The sequence below is a fragment of the Hippoglossus hippoglossus genome, chromosome 13, assembly GCF_009819705.1.
Source record: "Hippoglossus hippoglossus isolate fHipHip1 chromosome 13, fHipHip1.pri, whole genome shotgun sequence".
Taxonomy (NCBI): domain Eukaryota; kingdom Metazoa; phylum Chordata; class Actinopteri; order Pleuronectiformes; family Pleuronectidae; genus Hippoglossus; species Hippoglossus hippoglossus.
Window position 1 is genome coordinate 9,748,900 of NC_047163.1, and position 19,879 is coordinate 9,768,778.

The following is a 19,879-nucleotide window of genomic DNA, read 5'->3' on the forward strand; positions in this document are numbered from 1 at the left end:
CCAGGGACACAGGCTGTCTATGTAGATGGGCGTTCTTCTTAAATGGAATTAAGCACACGATGATGGGGCCCTTGCACACAAACACAAATCTGCATTGGCAGTGAAAACACGTGAGCTTATGTTTTTAAATCAGTATTTAAATGGCGGGGAAGGAAAGTGGGAGAAACAGTAAGGGATTTTTGCCAAGCCACAAATGAAAAGGCAGCCTGGTGTATCGGACCAGTTGCACACGGACACCCATAGTAGTAGTACGCTGCGTTTGGCCCAACCCCAGATAACATGCGTGAGGGGGAGCGGGGATGACGACAGCGCGTAAATCTGCAGCTGGAGACGAGAGGTGCTCCAGAGTTGCGCGCTTTGAACGGTGAGTCTTCCTGGCCCCGCACCCCGAGGCTCCACATCCAAGGGACCGTGGGACGCCTCCATTACGCGTGAGTTGTCATTTGGATGGAAGAGGAATGTTGTCTGATCATCTCCCTCTATCTGGTTTTCGTAAGGAGCGTGGCGCGTGTTGTGCCATCCTACGCGCATCTCAACTTTACGAGCTACTGAGGCAGATTTAGCCAATTAAAAAAAGTGCCAAAAGAGACGGAGAAGTTCATCCTCTGAAAAAAATGTCCACGACGCACCTGAGCTCCCCGGCGCCCAACCGGAGCAACCCCTCCACCGCCGGCTACGAGAGGACTGACGCCTCGGAGGGGGACAGGCAAATCCGCCTGCTGCTTTTCGGCTTGTGCGTAACCATCGCCGCCGCCACCTTCACCGGAGGCGCGTACTCGCTGCTGTCGCTCCTGCGGATGCGGAGGAAAACGTCCCTGTGTCTCATCGTGGCTTCCATGTCTGTGGACGACCTGCTCAGCGTGGTCCCCCTCTCCCTGTTCATCCTCCTCCAGTGGGAGACGGATGGAAGTAGAGGGTCGAGCAGCCTGTGCACTTTGTCCGGACTTCTGTACGTGTTCCAGGGTGTTTCTAGCAATATGAAGGCTTGCCTGATAGCAGCCTACACTTTTTATGTCACCAAGAGGTTCGGGGTGCTCCAGTCTGTGCGCCGGCCCGTGAGAGTGATGTGGGCTATCGCCGGCGTCTGGGCTGTCAGCCTGGCCGTCAGTGTGTTGCCTCTGTGCGGATGGGGCAGCTTTACTCCAGCTTCTCTTGGTTGCTTCCCTGAGAGCGACAGTTTTTACATCCTGCTCCTGTTCTCTTTATATTCCCTGTGTTTCTGCGGCTTGTTGTTCTTCTTCACCCCCCTCACCTACCAGCTGCTGTGCTCCAGAGAGCCCCAGAGGACTTTGCTGTACCCGAGCTATTTGGAGATGTCGAGGGGACTGAGTGGTTCTGTTCCCCTCTGTGACCTCCAGTCTTTTTCCCGGGAAAGCCTGGACAAAAGTTTCGGTGCCTACAACGAGCTGAGCCCCAGTTCGTGCGTAACAGAACTCAGGGAGAGGGAGGACAGCCTCATGTCCCCGGTGTCCCAAAACGGACAGAGGACACCAGCTGTCGGGGACACACCGGTGGTGTTCGCGCAAAAGCGCTTCTCCATGATCCTGGCGGTGGTCCGAGTTGTTTTGTGGATGCCAATGATGGTAAGCCAAAAGCAACAGTGGGCATATGTTAACGTTTAGCCATTACAAACAGTTTACTGTATCCAGAGGGTTTAATGTGTATCTGGAAACACTTGACATCTAATGTTTGCACTTATTTGCCAGACAAAGCATCTGGTGTAATTAACAATTGAATTCAGTAACAATTGAATGTCCCTTTTTGCACTAAGATTCTTCAGTAGAAATAACCTGAAAATGAACCACCTGTTTCCTCCTGTCAAACTCATAGTGTTTCTGTTATTTGAAATGTAACTGCTATACGTCAGCTTACTGTATAGGCCTCTATTCAAACCCAATGAGTCATATAGGTCAGACATATGGGCCCTTATACAGCACAAGATTACAAGACATTTTAATATCATATAACCCCAAATCAAAAGACCATTTTTGTTGTGAGCTGTCAGAGGTAATAATGTAGACAAATGTGACATTAGGTGGGATTTAAAGTCAGAATAAAAATCTTTTCCTGTGATTAAAAAAACAATATTAAATAATTTTCAACTTTTGGAGATCAACAAAACCCTGACTGTCCCTTGAGTCCACAGTGGGAAACAAGACCCATTTTGGAAACCATTTAACATCACATGATTTGTGAAACACTGATTTAAAATGAAAACAATATTTGTTTTCAGCCTTGCCACTGTCCCATTAAATTCACATTCCTTGTAGCTGGCAGCAGTAGTTGGCAGGTTTTAGTCAACACCTAAAGGAAAGCTTTCATTATGTTGCCTTGTGAAGTACTTTGCAAGATTGCTACACAGTGAAAAACAAAAGCTAAAAAAAAAAGGAACTGAGGTGATGAAATTCATCATTGACAGACAAGCACAGGCAAACATAACTGGCATTCCAATGTTGTGACCCTGAGAATATGCAAAACCACTGGAGATGATTAATGCAGGAAAATGTCACACTGTTACTGATCAGAAATTCAATGAGCTCACAATGAGTTTTCTTTCTGTGGATGTGAATATTTTTAAGCAACATACTAAACAATTATGTCTTGAGAGAAAAACATTTTTAGATCTTCGTATCTGTCTATGCAATGACAAGTATTTCCTAGAAAGCTGTAGAGGTTAATGTCCACACTGTATATGCTGCACCTGTTGCTGGGCCTCAAAGTGATATTCATAAAGGAGCCCATTTATTTTCTACTAAGAAAAACTATTTATGCATTCATTAATTTTCTATTTAGTAAAGCTATACACAGCACAACAGTCCAACAGTCTCGTCGTGTTGCATATCCACCCAAATGACATCGGCATATTTGAATACGAAACAAAAGAAAACGAAAAGCAAAAAAGAATCAGTGTGATTTCATTTTCATTCACGTGCCTCCCTTCCCCCAGTTTCCTAATGCATATTGAACCACGGACTCCCAGGTGAATTAATGTCCCCATTCCCTTTCATTCACAGACCTTGGTCCTGGTGCGCCACGCGCTGAATGCACACAACTCGTCCCTGGAGACTCTGAGCTTCTTTCTCACTCTGCTCGCCCCTGCGGTCACTCCGTTATTCATGCTGTCTGAGCGCTGGATCCACATGCCATGCGGTTGCTTCATTAACTGCCAGCGAGATCCAACACAGGAGGCCTCAGGTAGACCATGATGTAACAAATTCATCAGCATTGCGCCATGAAGTGTGTCTCTACATAATAAAAAAGTTTTATACTACGATATAAAGAGCAAAGGCTCTTTTCGTGGCGTCAGGTTGCAATGAATGTGTCCTCTGTTTCTTTTGTTTTAGTGATGAAAAGAAGATTTGAGTTCAATCTTTCCCTACAGCAAGGCTACGGCGTGTACAAGTTGTCCCATGCCACCATGTCTCCTAACAGTCTTCCCATTGAGACGCCTGCCTATCACAGCCTCTTCAACTGTGACTTTCCCAGTACCCGCCTCGATGCACTCGAATGTGGCGGGCTCTCCAGCCTGGCGCCTGACTTTGATTTCAGCACCACATGCCCGGTGGACAGCTCCTCCAACACAGACCTTCTGTTGGAGGCGGTAGCTGGAGGAGGGGAGGCGCTGGCTGATTGTCCTCCACTTCCCTACCAGAGCCACGGGGATGACGAGGACTTCTGCTGCGTCCCTCTGGTGCCCTCTCATCACCGGGAGCAGGAGCGCAATCTCCCTGACACGTCGTCCGTGTTCGAGGGGACGGAGAGGAGGCTGTCGCACGAGGACTGTCGCAAAATCGAGCTGACAGACTGGGAGTGGTGCAGGAGTAAATCAGAGAGAACGCCCAGACAGGTAGACCACTTACCAGAGGAGTCGGTTTATTAGTCTCATGTTGAACCATTACATTGTGTAGTTTATACTTGTCATTGTGGTATTTATGGCTGGAATTAATGGATTTTCTACCCAGTCTATTACTTTCTCGGTAGAACAACTGCTGCGTTATGGTGATTTACTTTCGAGGTGATCTGTTAGTGATTAGTATCGTGGGAGCATTAAATAGTTGGATTGTCAGTCGCCATTTTTGTGTTTCCATTCAGCTCAAAAGGAAAGTGCATGTTTTCCCACTGCAGTGCATCTGCACAGAGATACAGAGACACACACCTGGTGGACTCAGATGCAGTCTCTTTATACCCAGGCTTTAAAGATGTGTGTGTGTGTATTTGTGCTGTTTTGTCTGTCTGAATCCCTGTCTGGCTCTCTGCTTTTATGATCTTTGTCTCTGTTGGTTGTTGTTTTTTTACACATTTGTGAATATTCTTCTTTATCGTCAAGCTGACAGACTGGGAGCCGAGCATGTGATTTAGATAAAATGGTTAAAATCTCCTCTCTGGGTATCGTTGTCTGTGCCAAGCCTTAATTGATTCTGACTAATAGAGCAATTGATCAAGATACTATCAGCAATGTACCATTTTAGTATCAACTACCAGGCTGTCTTTCAAAACCAAATATTCATTCATTACTGCTCCACAGATAAAATCAGACGCGCTCTCAAGGCTCGGCTCTATTTGTTGATTCTTTCTTACAGGTTCAAGATCAATGAGATTTATCCACTGAAGGTTAGCTCCCTTTTGAGGCTTGTGAAAGCATTCCTGCAGTTTGGTATACACATGGAATGAATGGACTCCATGAATGAGGAATGTAGCACAGTTTAGTCTGTTAAGCTCATGAAGTAATTATTTGCTCAGTCACTCACTAGTTGCTGCATCCAGTAGATGCAAAGTCAGAGACTAAACACACTAAATAAGCAATGAAGCTCACGACAGTTTGCAACAGGAACATGCAACATTCTTTGTTTGTTGTTGACATCATGAGCTCTCGTAAAACCAGAAGCTTCATTCTCTCTGTGTTTTGTTGGCCTTTAACTGATAGTTAAACAAGGACATAACAGTAAAGGCTTGATGATTAATGTGTCCTGACAGTCGAGATGCCAGCCACTGATGAGAGAACGGCCTCATATTCCATCACTTCATTCTGCCCTCATATGAAAGACCTACAGTGATTAGTACCAACAGTGAAAGTAGCTTTGACAATGGAAAATGGAATAAAAAGCTGTTTGTTGTTTACAACACCTCAGAAAAAAATACAAACTGTCAAATTTCAACTAAATATACTGACAAAAATAAATGAATTTTTTCCTCTGACAGCAGAGATATAAAAACTGTGAACAAAATAATAAATCAAGCACATTTCTACAAATCAACTTCAATGCATCAAAGACAAATAATCATAACAACAACAAGAAATTCTGCAGGGAATTATACACAGGCACCTGAAATCATAAAATGAAACTCACTTGCACAAATGTTTTATAGCCATCGATATTCCACTGAAAAATAAACCCAACCTAACAGCTTTTTACTGATCTGACCAAGATCAAGCAGACTCTGAATTACACAATAGCTCTACAATGGACACTGGCCAAAATGAAAACAAAGCTCTCTATTATGCTTTCCCATTTTCATTGAACCCCTTCATTTGCCATCCGACAAATAAAAGTAAGTCACACCGAAAGTAATCAAGAAAAATGTATTCATATGCCGACGATATCTTACTCTATCTTCAGGATTCACAAAACTCGCTGCAGGAAGTATGTCTCAAAAACTTCAAACTATACCCTATACTAGTCTACATCAAATATTCTTCCTATCTCTGTGAAGTCCTCTTATTGATTCACCTTTGGTAACATTAGATACCCTGGTACCTCACCTCCTAGCTGTCAGAGCTCTAATATCTAATATCTATCAAATATCTAATAACCTAATATCCGGCCACTATTCAAAATATCTGACAATAATCTAAAGTGATGGTCTAACCTTCCCCTCTATTTAACCTGACAATTAGCAACCATCTAGTTTTAAATTCAGCTCCAGCCAAATGGTTCCAATCATTGAATTCTGTGATGACACACTTCTGCTGTAAAAAATGAAAGACCCAAAATCAATGTCTCTAATTTGCAGAAAAAATAATTTAGAGGTGGCCTACCCCCAATTTTCATGATTACTATCTGGCAAATCCATATGGATATCTCTATTAAAAGCGCCACTCTACTCTGGTTCATATATGTTAAAGTAAATTATAACAAGCAGAGTGGATTGACAGAAAAATCAATGGTTTACCCTTCGCTGGATGAAACCTCATAATTGCACAAGTGCATTCATTTTCTCACCTCTGACAGGCTGCTGGAAAACACTGTCTGTCACTATGTATTTTTCCATTGCTCCCCCTCATATGCTGTATTACTTACTACACACACCACGTGTCTAGGTTCACTAAATCACTACCTCAGATACAAACACATCTATTATCCACATAACCCGTATTTCATCTAACCTAATCTCTATTGCATGGCTCCCATCATATCACCTCGTACATAACTGCTTTATGTTATTGTCTTTTCACTAATGTATCTTCTATGGCATCAATTATCTTCAATTTCATCGACTATGTTTTTGCTTTATGTGTTCTGCCACACATTTCACCGATTTACAGCAGAGCAGCAGTGAATCGTGAGCTTTAACAAAATGGGTTTGTAGCTTAATTCATAAACACCAACAAGCTGATCAAAGTCATAAAACTAACGAGGACATGAACAGATGTGCAAACATGGACGTGTACATGGGCCCACACACACACACACACACACACACACACACACACACACACACACACACACACACACACACTCTATCTCTGGCTCTCTCCCACACTGTATCTGCTCTACTTATAAGTCTGAAACGTTTCGGTTTGGAAATCACCAGAGGATGAAAATCCATGGAGCATGCATCTACTGCCCGGCTTTGCCACTCACTTTGCATCATGTATAAGTCTGTGACTGCTGCCGTGTGTGTGTGTGTGTGTGTGTGTGTGTGTGTGTGTGTGTGTGTGTGTGTGTGTGTGTGTGTGTGTGTGTGTGTGTGTGTGTGTGTGTGTGTGTGTGTGTGTGTGTGTGTGTGTGTGTGTGTGTGTGTGTGTGTGTGTGTGTGTGTGTGTACCATTTTGAGCCTAGACATCACAGGGTAAAGACATTTTGGGAAAGTGAGGATTTTTTTGCCCAGTTCTCGGATCCTGACCCAGTTTCAAAGGGCTGTGTGAGGGTTGAGACTTGGTTTTACGGTTAGGGGAAGTATACGGGCATTTAGGGAATGCATTATGCCAAAGAGTGACCTCACTAGGATAGAAGTACATGCAGGGTGTGTGTGTGTGTGCATGCACAGCCAAACACCAAAGACAAAAGACAGAATGAAGCTGCACATATCCAGCAACCCACTGTTTACAGTCACAAACGACATAAAGATCAAAATTAGCTCACACACACACACAGCGGTATTATTTTACTGTGTATACACACAGAGGCAAACAAACGATGAACATCAGGCCTAAATACTCTGTGATCTATGGTGGTTCCTGGCTGTGTTTTGTTCCTCGTTAGCAGGCGAGATGTCATTACCCAGCTTCTCCCCTCCTTACTACCAGCCCTCCTGGCCTTCAGCATCCACAGGGAGAGGTGGAATTAGAGCTTAAAGACATCTTTACCCTCCCTGTGACTTTATACTCTCTGTTAGCAAGAACAGAGCTGGGGGCGCATTCACAAGTCGTCTCCCTCAGGGGTAAATGATGTGCATTCAGATGCGGGGAACTGGAACCTGTTTACCCTTCTGAGAACACATCAGAAACTGTAAATGAATGTTGTTCTCACCAACCAGGCTCTAAGGTGGAAATGAGAGGAAGTATTGATCGTCAGACAGAGAAATAACACAACCACAATCAATATACAGCAAACGTCAATATCAGATATTTTACAGTATTGTTGCTTATTTAGTCGCTTGAATTCATCTGATAAAAATAGGAACACATAGAGTCGACAGTCACAGCAGCTCTGTGAGAATCTTCTTATCCACAGCAGTACTTTGAGCTTAACGCTAAATTTAGCATGCTAGTAAGGTTATGACAACAATTTTAATATGCTGATGTTTTGTAGTTGGAGGTTATGTTTTCACCCCTGTTCGTTTTTTGGTGGTTTGCTGGTTTGTAGGCAAAATTCTAAAAGAAGGATTACCATAAATCTTTGGTGGAAGGATTTGGTGTGAATCAAGGAAAAACCCATTCAATTTCAGTGTGGATCCAGATTAGGTTTAGGATTTGTTGGTTTCTCAGAAAGATTTTAATCAAGCAGGTTTTTATTTTCATTTTATGAATGTGTACAACGTTGTGTAGATCCAAATAAAAATCTTATCGAGTGGAATTAAATGTGGTTTCATGAGGGGACTGTTGGACCTTGGCGGAGGTATGCACTCTACTGAGTGTCACTCTAGTTTTCATCATTAAACAACAAGAATGGCACCGAGTACAGCACATACCTCAACTAGTCCCAACAGTCCCCTCAAATTAAATCAAGCCACACCAAATTGCCCACACTGGTAGATTTTTGCTCTTTTTCCTGGATCCACACCAATTTGTAATAGGTTCTTTCTTCGCCCAGTTTCCAAATTTTTACATATTCCTGCTGACAAAAAAATGAACCAACCAACAGACAGACAGACGGGGAGTAGAAAACATGGCAGAGGTAATGGGCATCTCAGAAAGTGCAGGTGAGGGTGATGTGAATGTCATTAGCGTTGCTGATAGAATGAACGCTTGAACCAAATTCAATGTCAGTGCTTTTCAAAGTTGTTTAGACATTTCAGAGTTAACTTAAAATGTAAACTCATCTCATAGAAGTTGAGGTATTTGGCTAAATAAGTGGAAACCTTTCTAACTGCCAAATGTGCTGGGTAGTAAATTTGACAACGTGTTTTCAGCTCAACATCGCGGACTCTGTCTCTCTCTCCCCCGCTCGTCTCTCGCTCATTTCACAATGATGCAAAGACAATGACAGGAAAACAGATAGTCATAGAGAACAAGATAATGACATTCTCTTTGTTTCTGCTGTGCGTCATAGCCACAATCTAATCATTACATCAAACTTAATGAGACCCTCCCCAGTCTCCCTGCTGTCGCACCACAAGGCTCTTCTCCTTTCCCCTGCCGTCAATATGCATTTTCTCAAACACATCACGCTGACTGAGGCTCACTTTAATGCACAGTGTGGTGAAGTGATCTCCATGAAAGCAATACAAAAACATGACAAAACATGAAATTTGATAATGCCAGTGATAATAAATGAGCCATGTAATTGAAAAAAATATGGCAAGCTGAAACCCAGAGGAAATTAGTTGCATTATACAAAGCCTCTGGTTGCCTTTATATGCACAGAGACCAGACATCTCACTTTAGCTGCTGTTGACAGGACTCAGTACATATAAGCCTCAGTAACTCTTGGGATAGAAGTGGTCAGTCATTCATCTCCCTGCTATTGACATGGACGCAATCTGTGCTCGCTTAGTCTGAACAAAGTGAATGAGACGCACCGAGACCTTGTAGGTGATGTTTGGCGTCAGACACTTTGTACTTCTTGTCAATAGCATGGTGAGTAGCCAAGATGGAATTGAATGGTATTGGAAAGTATTAAGACCTTGACATGAGCACTTGTGGATGGATGGATGAGTCCATCATGCCAAATTAAGCCATACAATCAAGTTTCCATCCGCAGTCCTAGGCAAGTGGTTGGCATCTTAAAAAAAAACATTAGAAGAAAATACACAGTGAATAAATGTATTTTGGTCGATGTTAACTCAACATCTTCTGCCCTTTTCTTTGGTTTTTCTATGCAGCGGTCATCGGGTGGTCTGTCAGTCCCCTTGTGCGCCTTCCAGGGCACCGTCTCTCTGCAAGCACCCACGGGAAAGACCCTCTCTCTCTCCACCTATGAGGTCAGCAGTGATGGACTCAGAATATCCCCACACAACGCCAAGAAGGTAAAAGGTTCAAGTCTTGATTAGTCTTGTAATATCACTAAAAAATATATAGATATCTTTTGATTGTTGAATTACATTGTGCTCCATACTGTTTGTGTATAACTTGTACTGTAAATCCTTCTGCCTTAAAGGTGGAGGTGTATCGCTCCAAATCAGTTGGCCACGAGCCCAGTGCAGATGACCCAGCCGCAGGAAGCCAGACCAGGGACGTGAATGTCAGCAACGTGGAGATGGGCATGGAGATAGGAATGGGGATGGGGATCGGGGCAATGGTGGGGGACACAAATGTCAAGATCCACCTCGAGGTCCTGGAGATCTGTGACAACGAGGAGGCCATGGACAGCGTCTCCATCATCTCCAACATCAGCCAGTCCTCCACGCACGCTCGCTCGCCCTCGTTGCGCTACTCGCGACGGGAGAACCGCTTCGTCTCCTGCGACCTGGGCGAGACGGCTTCCTACTCACTGCTCATCCCCAACAGCGGCAACCCCGAGACAGAGACCATCAACATCTCTATACCTGACACTGTAGAGGCGCACCGGCAGAACAGTCGGCGACAGACGCAGGAGAACTCTGGGTATCAAGAGGAGATTCAGCTGCTCAACGAGGGCTACAGAAAGCAATCTGGGGAGGAGGGCGAGTGACACACTATCGGGATAACAAGAGGGTGGCTCTCAGGAGGAGGTTGAAAGAGAAACACTGCCACCAAAGATCAGAGACAAATTTCCTAATCATTCCACGTTTACTTCCTTCTGATCACTCGATCCAAACTGACAGACGACCAAAATAGAGACTTAGATAAACACTGATGTAATCGTCTTCTCTTGTACTTCCTCTTGAGATAGCAGCATGAGAGCACATGCATCACCTGTGTGTGGAGTGCATAGAGATAGATTAGCTTGTGAAAGAGCAGATAGTAGTGAGTAGGTGGGAGCGGGAGAGAAAGAGATAGAACCAAAGGAAGCGGCGGACAGGAGAGAGAAACAGTTTTCCAGCAGAACATCTGTATTCATGCCCAGACCTTCACCGTGTGGCCGCCTGTCATCATAAAACAGATACATTAACAGAGAAACTCCCTTAGACGTGGAAGAGGAGGGGCACAGAAGAAATACACAGTGTGGTCACGTGTGGTCACGTGTCTGATTTGAAGGTGACTCAGCTGTGAGGGGAGGGTCACCTGACCCATGAGTCTGACTCATCCCAGTGTGTGTTGTTGTGCATTTTGTGTGTGGGAAGTAGCCTTACCCATAAGGATAAGGGTTACCTCATGACAGTAATGGTTTGTGATGTCAACCACCAAACGTATTCCATGGTTCCTCTTATAAGAATGTGTTAATTCTGTGTATTTCTTTAACTTATTGCGTGTTTAACTTAATTGCACCCTAGCTCCTATACGTCCATCATGTGTAACACAATTAATGTTGCCACTATCAAATTCGAGAGACCACTATCCATGCTGAAAATCTGAAATAGGAGGAGAGGAAAAAGGAAAGGAGAGGAGTCAAGCTTTTAGAGGAGAGTACAAGTGATCATTGGAGAAGGGGTTGAGGGGATACTTATGCAGAGCTGTTTTCTGCCTCCTGCACATTCGGTGCAATTTACATGAGTGACAGTGTGCATATTTTTACTACAGTAGGCAGCATATGAATGTACATCCCCAGACCACTTTGCGGGGAATCGTCTCTCTGCCAGCTCAGTTCACTGCGCATCCAATCAGTGAGCCAAAGAGGCCTCTCACTCTCGGTTTTTAAATTCAGGACTGGAATAATTTGAGCATCCCGGTAAACAGAAGCATACAAATCTTTACTCTCTTTCACTGACAGTATCGGTATCATGACTTATATCTACATTTAAATGCACATGTGTGTGTACAATCAGCAGTAACGTAGGTATTAAAGACTTATTTAAGAATAGATGTGTATTCTAGTTTCTTTTTTGATGGTGTCTTTTATATATCAGCTGTTTGTTCGCTTGATCTTCAATACAGCGTCGGCACTTTGTGGACTTCATCTGCAGCCTTTTAAATTGTCCTCTTGTGAGCCCACTTCATCAGCGGCAATGTGTCACATGCTCCTGAAGAATGTGGTCATTAAAGATTCATACGGGAAAATTGCCTCCAACAAGGTTGCCATGCATTTCACTGTGTCGAGGGCTCCAGGGTGAAAAAAAAAAGGTAAAAGAAAAATAACGCACGGGCGTGTATGAATCATAATTAATGTGAAGTTTTGTATTCTATGTCGACGGCTGTTAATGGTGCCAAAGGTTTTCAGCTCAGCGGGGCTTCATCTCTGCAGCCTAACGTGGTGGAAGTAATTCGATCATCTGCTTATTCTCTCGTTTAAACAGGACTATGGTTCAGCTTCTGGTCGAATATTCGCAAAAAATAGGTTCACAAGTAAAACTGTCATTTGTCCCGTTGGTAAGAGGTTGAAACTGCACCTCAGCTGCACCAGTTTCGGTCTGTTCACTCATTCCTGTCATCTGGACCGATAAGGTCATGCACAAGCTACTGAAACGGGATCCTTTATTACGCAATAAAAGCAAATAAAGCGTGATAAGTAACTACTTAAGAGACTGACCTACATAGAGTGGAACCATCATGGGTTGTTGTGCCCTGGGGATGAAATTAATGTGACTAATCCACAACAGCTGTATACAGATGTGGTATTATTTATTGTGCGCTTATCAGTGTTTGAGCTGAGATGAAAAACACAATTATTGCTAATTATTCATTATATTTTTGCATGTCCGTGTGTATATGCAGACATTTGGAGGTGCAGACGCTTCAGGGGGTGAGTGGCTGGAAAGCAAATGGTAGGAAAGGCTCATGCAGGCAGCAAAAACAACAAGTAAGATAACATGAAAAGTAATTATCAAAGACCAGCAGCTATTCTTAATGTTTTCTCTCTGATCTCACAACCTCTCATTTTTATGCTGCAACAATAAGGTGCAGGTAAGTCTTCATCAATTGGAGCGGCTTGAAACCTCCATGTACCTTCAGTGAGCGCATGCATTATTTAGAATATAAGCCACAGCCAGAAGAGGAGAAGAAACCAACATATGTTAAATCCTGATGTGTTTCATCTGAGGGTTTTTTGATCTTGGTTAAATGATTCATTAGGGTCAGGGGTCATTTGTATTCATCACAGGCCGTCCACAGGGTGTGAAAACAAGGTGTGCAGAAGGGCGGTGCATCCACGACAGTGCCGACTGGATTAAAGTGGGAGGGGGCTACGAAACAGAGCTTTCTCCTTTAATATCCCTTTGTTTTCACGTCCCCTCACTCAAAAGGTTCCATCGCATGTCTCCCGCTCCATCTCGGCTTCATTCTCAGCAAAATGTTATCCTCTTCTCCACTATTTTCCTTCATTGCTCCCTCTGACTCCTGCTCATTTTGAATCCCTCACCTGTTCCCCTTAGAGCAGCCAGCTGTGCACAGTATCTGTTTCACACTAATAACAAATACAAGTATTAGAAGCTGAGGCGAAAAACAATATGAGTCACTCCTAATTCAAATAAGCAAAGTTTAGCATATTGCAGTTGGTTTGTTTTTGTCTTTTTGGAGTCGTGCTCACAGAGAGGACTGAATATATTTCTGTCAAAGTCAAAAACAGAGACAGATACAGTGGAGATTTAATTAGAGAGAGAGCTGATGAAAACACAGTCTTCAACAAATAACTGAGAAATTCCCATAAATTTTGTTTATCTTTGTGACAAAATTTTTTTTTCAAAGGACCGGAAATTATTTTCTTCTGCTGCTTCTGTCAGCGTGAGTGTGTGTGTGTGTGTGTGTGGGCAGCTGAATTTTCCTTAATGTGGACAAGCTGCATAAATTTTCATTTCACAGCTCACGAAATGAAAAGTATCATATCCTCGCCTGTATCTGTGCCACGGTGACAAGAGAACATGAGAGTGCGAAAGGAGGACGTTCATTTAGAAGTGGTGATGTGTGATATTTCGTGACAGCGACACAGAGCTTAAGGGTAGAATCTTCTCTGCTGCCTCCCATGAACATGATCCCGCAAAAATGATCGTGCACAAACCCCATGAATGACTCGCTCACGCCTCTCATCCCTCTCTTTCTATTCACATATATTGCTTCACGGATTTAGCTGGGTGTATATTGCTTTGGCATTGTGTGAGTGAAAGATAGAAGGAGAGAGCAGGAGAAAGAATGAGAGGGAATAGGAAATAGAACATCTCTTCCATTTGAAACTCCAGCTAATTTAAAACAAGACAGTGTTGAGTACAATGTATATAGATATTTGCTGAGAGACAATAAGACATGAGGAGAGGGTGTCGTTTCCAATCTCCCCAAAATGTCGAAATAAGAACAAACTTGAATCACAACAAACCTGCTGATCATATCTTGAATTGAAGGCAAACAATTAGAAACAATTTAAAACCAATAAAAGAAGATCACACAGCGAAACAGCATAGATAAAGATGAGAAATGAACTAAACTAGGAGAAAGCACAGCTATAAAAATGAGGATTTGGCCGACGAGGCTCCTCAGGGAAAAGCTGCAGACTTTCTTTTAAATCTGGGGTAAATGTTTTGAATCTGTTGATGGACAATATTCACCAACAATGTACAAACTCCAGCAGAGCCGGAGCCCTTAAGGTGATACTGTCCACAGCAGTCATGGTGGATCTGCTTCACTTGGCTGTAACCTTTACGGCCCAGACAACAGGTCATTACCTGACGTTCTGCTGAGCTGGGAGCAGAATCAGTCGGGTACAGGCGGTTACACTTACAGCACAAACTGTCTCTCTCAAATCCTCACAGTTAGAAATTGGCATAAGGAGGATTAGGTTCCAGGTCAGGATGATAAATAGCCTGGGGGTGGAGGTCCCTGAAGGAGAAAATTAAATATTTTGTACTGCATGCACAGGTTGGTCTTCCCGTGTGTAGTTTACATGTTCTCCCAGTGTCTGCATGGGTTTTCTCCAGGTACCCCAGCTTCCTCCCTGTCGGTCAAATATGCAGATATACATGCACATTGAGGTAAATTGACTGTAGGTGTGAACGTGAGCATTAATGGTTTTTTTGGCACCGTGATACTGTCCAGGCTGTACCCAGTCGCCCAATTTCTACTGGGATGGACTTCAGCCCCCAGTGACCCTTAAAGAATAAGACGTACAGATAATGGATGGATGGATGGATGGATGGATGGATGGATGGATGGATACACAGGGAATGATACAATAGGCCTATAAAATGTTTTACAGTAATTCACTTCAACTGTTGGGGCTATTTGTATAAAATATTTTCGAATATAATACTGTAACACTCAGAAGATATTGAATCACAGCCCTGGACATAGAATACAGATGACGGCATATGTTTGACAATAATAATGACAATCATCTTCTCAATGGAGTTGATTCATTTTGTGGGGAAAAAAAGAAATAACATATGATCAATGTGTAGTATAAAAGTTTAGTAGTAAAACAAATATTAAAAAGTTTAGGGTTGGACAAGTATTGATTAGAGTTGGGAATGTAGGTGTGTGTGTGTGTGTGTATGTGTGTGTATGTGTGTGAGTCATAGACTGTATATATAGAGGGATGAACCCGCTTCTTCTAACAGAGTGGGTTCATGTCAAAGATCGTCTATTGAGGATGAACCATAGACTGGATGAAGACGTAAAGAGAGTTTGTTGTGAGGATAGTTGACACCGGTGTCGATGGGGTGTCAACAAAACCATGTGATCGCTATTTTGATGCAGAATAATAAGCAGAAAAACTAAGTAAACATACCTTAGTTAAGTAGATACATAGTCTGTCAGTGTCTTTCAAAATAATATAATTAAATCTAATAAAAGGATAGTGCTGCGGAGAATGTGTGTTTTCCAGCTCAAATACAAAGGAATCAAATATAAATAGATATTTAGTTTTTTTTACATATAAATGTTTGTTTTTCATCATTTTGATTGTGGACCAAACATCAGCCACAGCGCTGGTTGTCTGTTTATTCAAAGTTTATTAAAAAAGAAATCACAACAGTCACAAAAACTGCTCTTCAATCGGCCTTTGAATAAACATGTGTGTAGCTGATAAGAAGAACAGTTCTTGAGATATACAAGTCACATACTGACAGAGCTTTCTGGAATCACTAGACAGAGGAAAGGTCACTGTTATTGATAGATCGTTTTTATTTATTTTCTAACACATACAGGTAGATGGAGGGTGAGGAGGGGAGGGGGTTAAGGTGTAAGGTAGTGGGGGGAGCTGGGATGAGGGGATGATTGACAGGGCAGAGGGAGAGAAAGGATGGGAGAGGAGATTAGGAGGGTTTGAAGTTGAAGGGAAAACAGGGGAACCTCCTCCTTGTCGTCCCCTCATTCTCCTCATTCTCCTCCTTCTCTCTCTTCTTCCTTTCTTTCTTTTTCATCTCCTCCTCCTTCTTCCTTTCTTTCTTTTTCATCTCCTCCTCCTTCTTCCTTTCTTTCTTTTTCATCTTCTCCTCCTTCTCGCTCTTCTTCCTTTCTTTCTTCTCCTCTTTCTCCTTCTTGACCCTCTCCTTGTAGCTGTCGGTCCTCAAGGCCTGTTCCTGAAAAGACAGAGACAACATAAGTTTCACTCTTTTCTTTTTCAAAGTCTGAATCGGAAACAAATCAACAATCCAATATTATTCAATCAGAATGAGTTGGTGTAACGTACCTGAAGCACAATGTTCTGCTGGATCAGGAGTTTGATGTCATCCTCCAGCTTGATTTCCCTTTCTAGGGACTCCTTGTGCTCGGTGGACCACCTTTCATCTAAGGCTCTATTTTTTTTTTGCAGCTCCTCTATTTCCTCAGACCTGCCCTCATTTTTGAGGATGTATTGCTGCAGCTTGTCCTCCTGGAGCTTCAGGTCTGCATTTAGGGAGACGACCTCGACCTCTTTTACTTTAAACCTCAGGTTCATGTTCCTGAGCTCCTTCTCCAGCTCCTTCTCTTTGGCTTTTTCAGACTCCACGAGCTGAATCAAGCTGGTCACGTCGTCTTTGGACTTCAACAGAAGTGAGGCAGAAGACTCCAACTTCTCGACCATCTTCTTCCTCTCTTCTCCCCACCTTTCATCTAAGTCTCTATTTTTATTTTGCAGCTCCTCTATTTCCTCGGACCTGCCCTCATTTTTGAGGATGTGTTGCTGCAGCTTGTCCTCCTGGAGCTTCAGGTCTGCATTCAGGGAGACGACCTCGACCTCTTTTACTTTAAACCTCAGGTTCATGTTCCTGAGCTCCTTCTCCAGCTCCTTCTCTTTGGCTTTTTCAGACTCCACGAGCTGAATCAAGCTGGTCACGTCGTCTTTGGACTTCAACAGAAGTGAGGCAGAAGACTCCAACTTCTCGACCATCTTCTTCCTCTCTTCTCCCCTGGAAATATCTTTCATGGTGACCTGCTTTTTGAGAGCAGCGTTTTCAGCCCTCAGCCTCTCCAGCCGTTGGTTTTGAGCCTCCAGGTCTTTCACCCGGGCATTTTCAGCCTTCAGCAGGGCATTTTCAGCCTCCAGTCGGCCGTTTACTACCTCCAGCTCTTTCAGCCAGGCGTTTTCAGCCTCTAGCTCCTCCAGACGGGTGCTTTCAGCCTTCAGCTCCTTCAGACGGGCGTTTTCAGCCCCCAGCTCCTGTAATTCCCTATGCAAGTCCTTGAGTTCTCGGCAGAGCATTTTGCTCAAGTTGCACTTGTGTGGCTCATCTCCTGAGCTGTCGATCCCCGCCATGTCGATTAACAGGTGCTGCAGTGTAGCAAGGTCACGGTCGTCGTGTCTGGTTCCACTGACAAATGTTTCTCTTAAATAGGTGAGCTAATTTGCTATGATCTGTGTCATTCTACACTAGTATGACTTTGAAGTTGATCAAAGGAGGATTCCTATCAAATGAGGATTCCTTTAATCACAGATGAAGACCATAGACTGTATAGATGGACGTAGGGTCCGTGACGTCACCCGTTGGTTTCTGAAGAGTGAAAATCATAGACTGTATATATAATGGCCGTGGGGTCCGTGACGTCACCCGTTGGTTTCTGAAGAGTGAAAATGAGGCTAGTAGTAGGTGTTCACCCGGCGCCATCTTGCCGGTGCTGACTCCTCCTAGTTCCAGGCTAACCAATAAATGGGCAAAGAGGAGGAGCGCGAGTGAAGACTGACAGCTGAGCCACGCCCGCAGAGCTCAACGTTACCTGGTTAGCTCAGGCTAAGGAGCTAGGCTACATGCTACCTGCGGCCGCTAACCGGCTAGCGCTGCGGTGTTGTTGCTTCAGGATGGTCGCGATGTTTACAACGAACTCACTAGAGGTAAGTAACCTTGAAACTACACAACAACAAAACCTATTGCTTTATCTATTATCATAATCATATGCTTACATGCCTCAAGTGGTTTTTAATATGTTATTGTTATAAAAGTTACCGTTTATTTAACACGTGTAATGAACAGATTGAAGCTAATTAACTACACTACTACAGAGTCGTGTGTTTGGTTGTGACTTGATTTTAATTTGAATAAGTTAATATCAATACGCTACATGTGTAAGTTGCATGTGATAGTAACTATGTTTCACAAATGTGCTGATACAGGCTGGTATAACCACCATTACTATTGCCACCTTGTTTATTTAGCCTGTTATGGAATTTACAGTGAATTAGACACACACCACTGTTGGTTCTCATATTTATTATATATTTAGGTAGAAAGACATTTTATGTATTTGTACAATTTTGTACAACTTTCAGTACATTACATTTCATTTAGCTGATGCTTTTATCCAAAATGACTTACAATATGTGCATTTAACCATGAGGGTACAAACCCAGAGCCCAGTACATCGGTTCTGTCTGAAATCGGTGGTGCTTCCACCTGCTGAACACAGAATAAACTGTAAGAACCAGTCTTTGCTGGAACATACACAACATAAAACATCCTTTTATAGTGAGTTTCTTCTTTTCATTAGATGAAGCACTGCAGCACCTGATGTCCTCAGCATCCACTGTGGCAGCAGCAACATGGTGGAGATCGGCAGCTTCAGACTGGTCAACATGAGGACGACCTGCACCAGCTTCATCTGCACAACACTTCATGTTTTCCTCCCTTAACTAAAGATGGCCTGCAACTGTTTAGAGTCATTGCTAAGTGTCATGGATAATATAGTTAATTTCTATATTCATTATGGTTGGTTAAAAAAATGAACACTTATCAGAACAATGTTTATCTTTTACTTTCTGATTTGATACACTTTAGATAAAAACCCAGTGTTTTATTTTTCTTCTTTGCCATAAGAGACAGAACACGGTCAGCACAGCTGTGTCCTTCAGGCTCGTCCGTCCCTAATAAAATGACAGGAAACATAAAAACATATGGCATTATTGTAGAGGAAGTGTTACTTATGAACAAAGTTTGTATCCTTATTTTCTGTGGATATTCAACTATGTATTTGAATATGGTTTTGGATTAAACAGTGCACTACCAAGACAATGAATGTACAGTATGGAGTTCTTCCACATTAATAGTATTGCATATATAATTTAATACATTATGTATTATGTGCAATACTTTGCTTTGATTGTTTGTAAGTTATGAAAACAGGTCTGTACCTGGAGTCAGTTGAAGTGATGACTCTCAGTGTTCAGTCTGGTTGGATTCCAGTTGTGTCTCATGTTGGACATCCACAGGTGCAGGCTGTCTGAGTCACCTAGAGGAACATTCAACACAAATACACAGATATGTAAAGTCATACATGTGCCAGGTTAACTCCTTAACAGACTTTTACATGGTAAAAATAAAAGTGTATTACTTCAAAGTTCATCAGATCATAATCATTTCAGCTTAGGAAATAGGTGGTGGACATCAGCCTCAGGTTCTCTATGTGAATGTCTATTCTAGTAAAGTTACACTTCCTATAATTTATTTATGTGAAAAAAATACATTATTCTGCATGTCCACTTATTTAACACAATGATTCAGTAAAGTCTGCCAAAGATTAACG

The 19,879-nt window shown here is 42.8% G+C and overlaps 1 protein-coding gene across 1 annotated transcript; it reads left to right on the forward strand.

Moving 5' to 3' along the window:
- The first annotated feature begins 499 nt into the window (after window positions 1–499).
- On the forward strand, window positions 500–11,053 carry LOC117772823 (probable G-protein coupled receptor 149). Its single transcript, XM_034604331.1, has 5 exons — window positions 500–1,583; window positions 3,015–3,195; window positions 3,345–3,847; window positions 9,766–9,909; window positions 10,041–11,053. The coding sequence occupies exons 1-5, from the start codon at window positions 615–617 to the stop codon at window positions 10,551–10,553; spliced, it is 2,310 nt and encodes a 769-aa protein (XP_034460222.1). The 5' UTR covers window positions 500–614; the 3' UTR covers window positions 10,554–11,053.
- The last annotated feature ends 8,826 nt before the right edge of the window (window positions 11,054–19,879 follow it).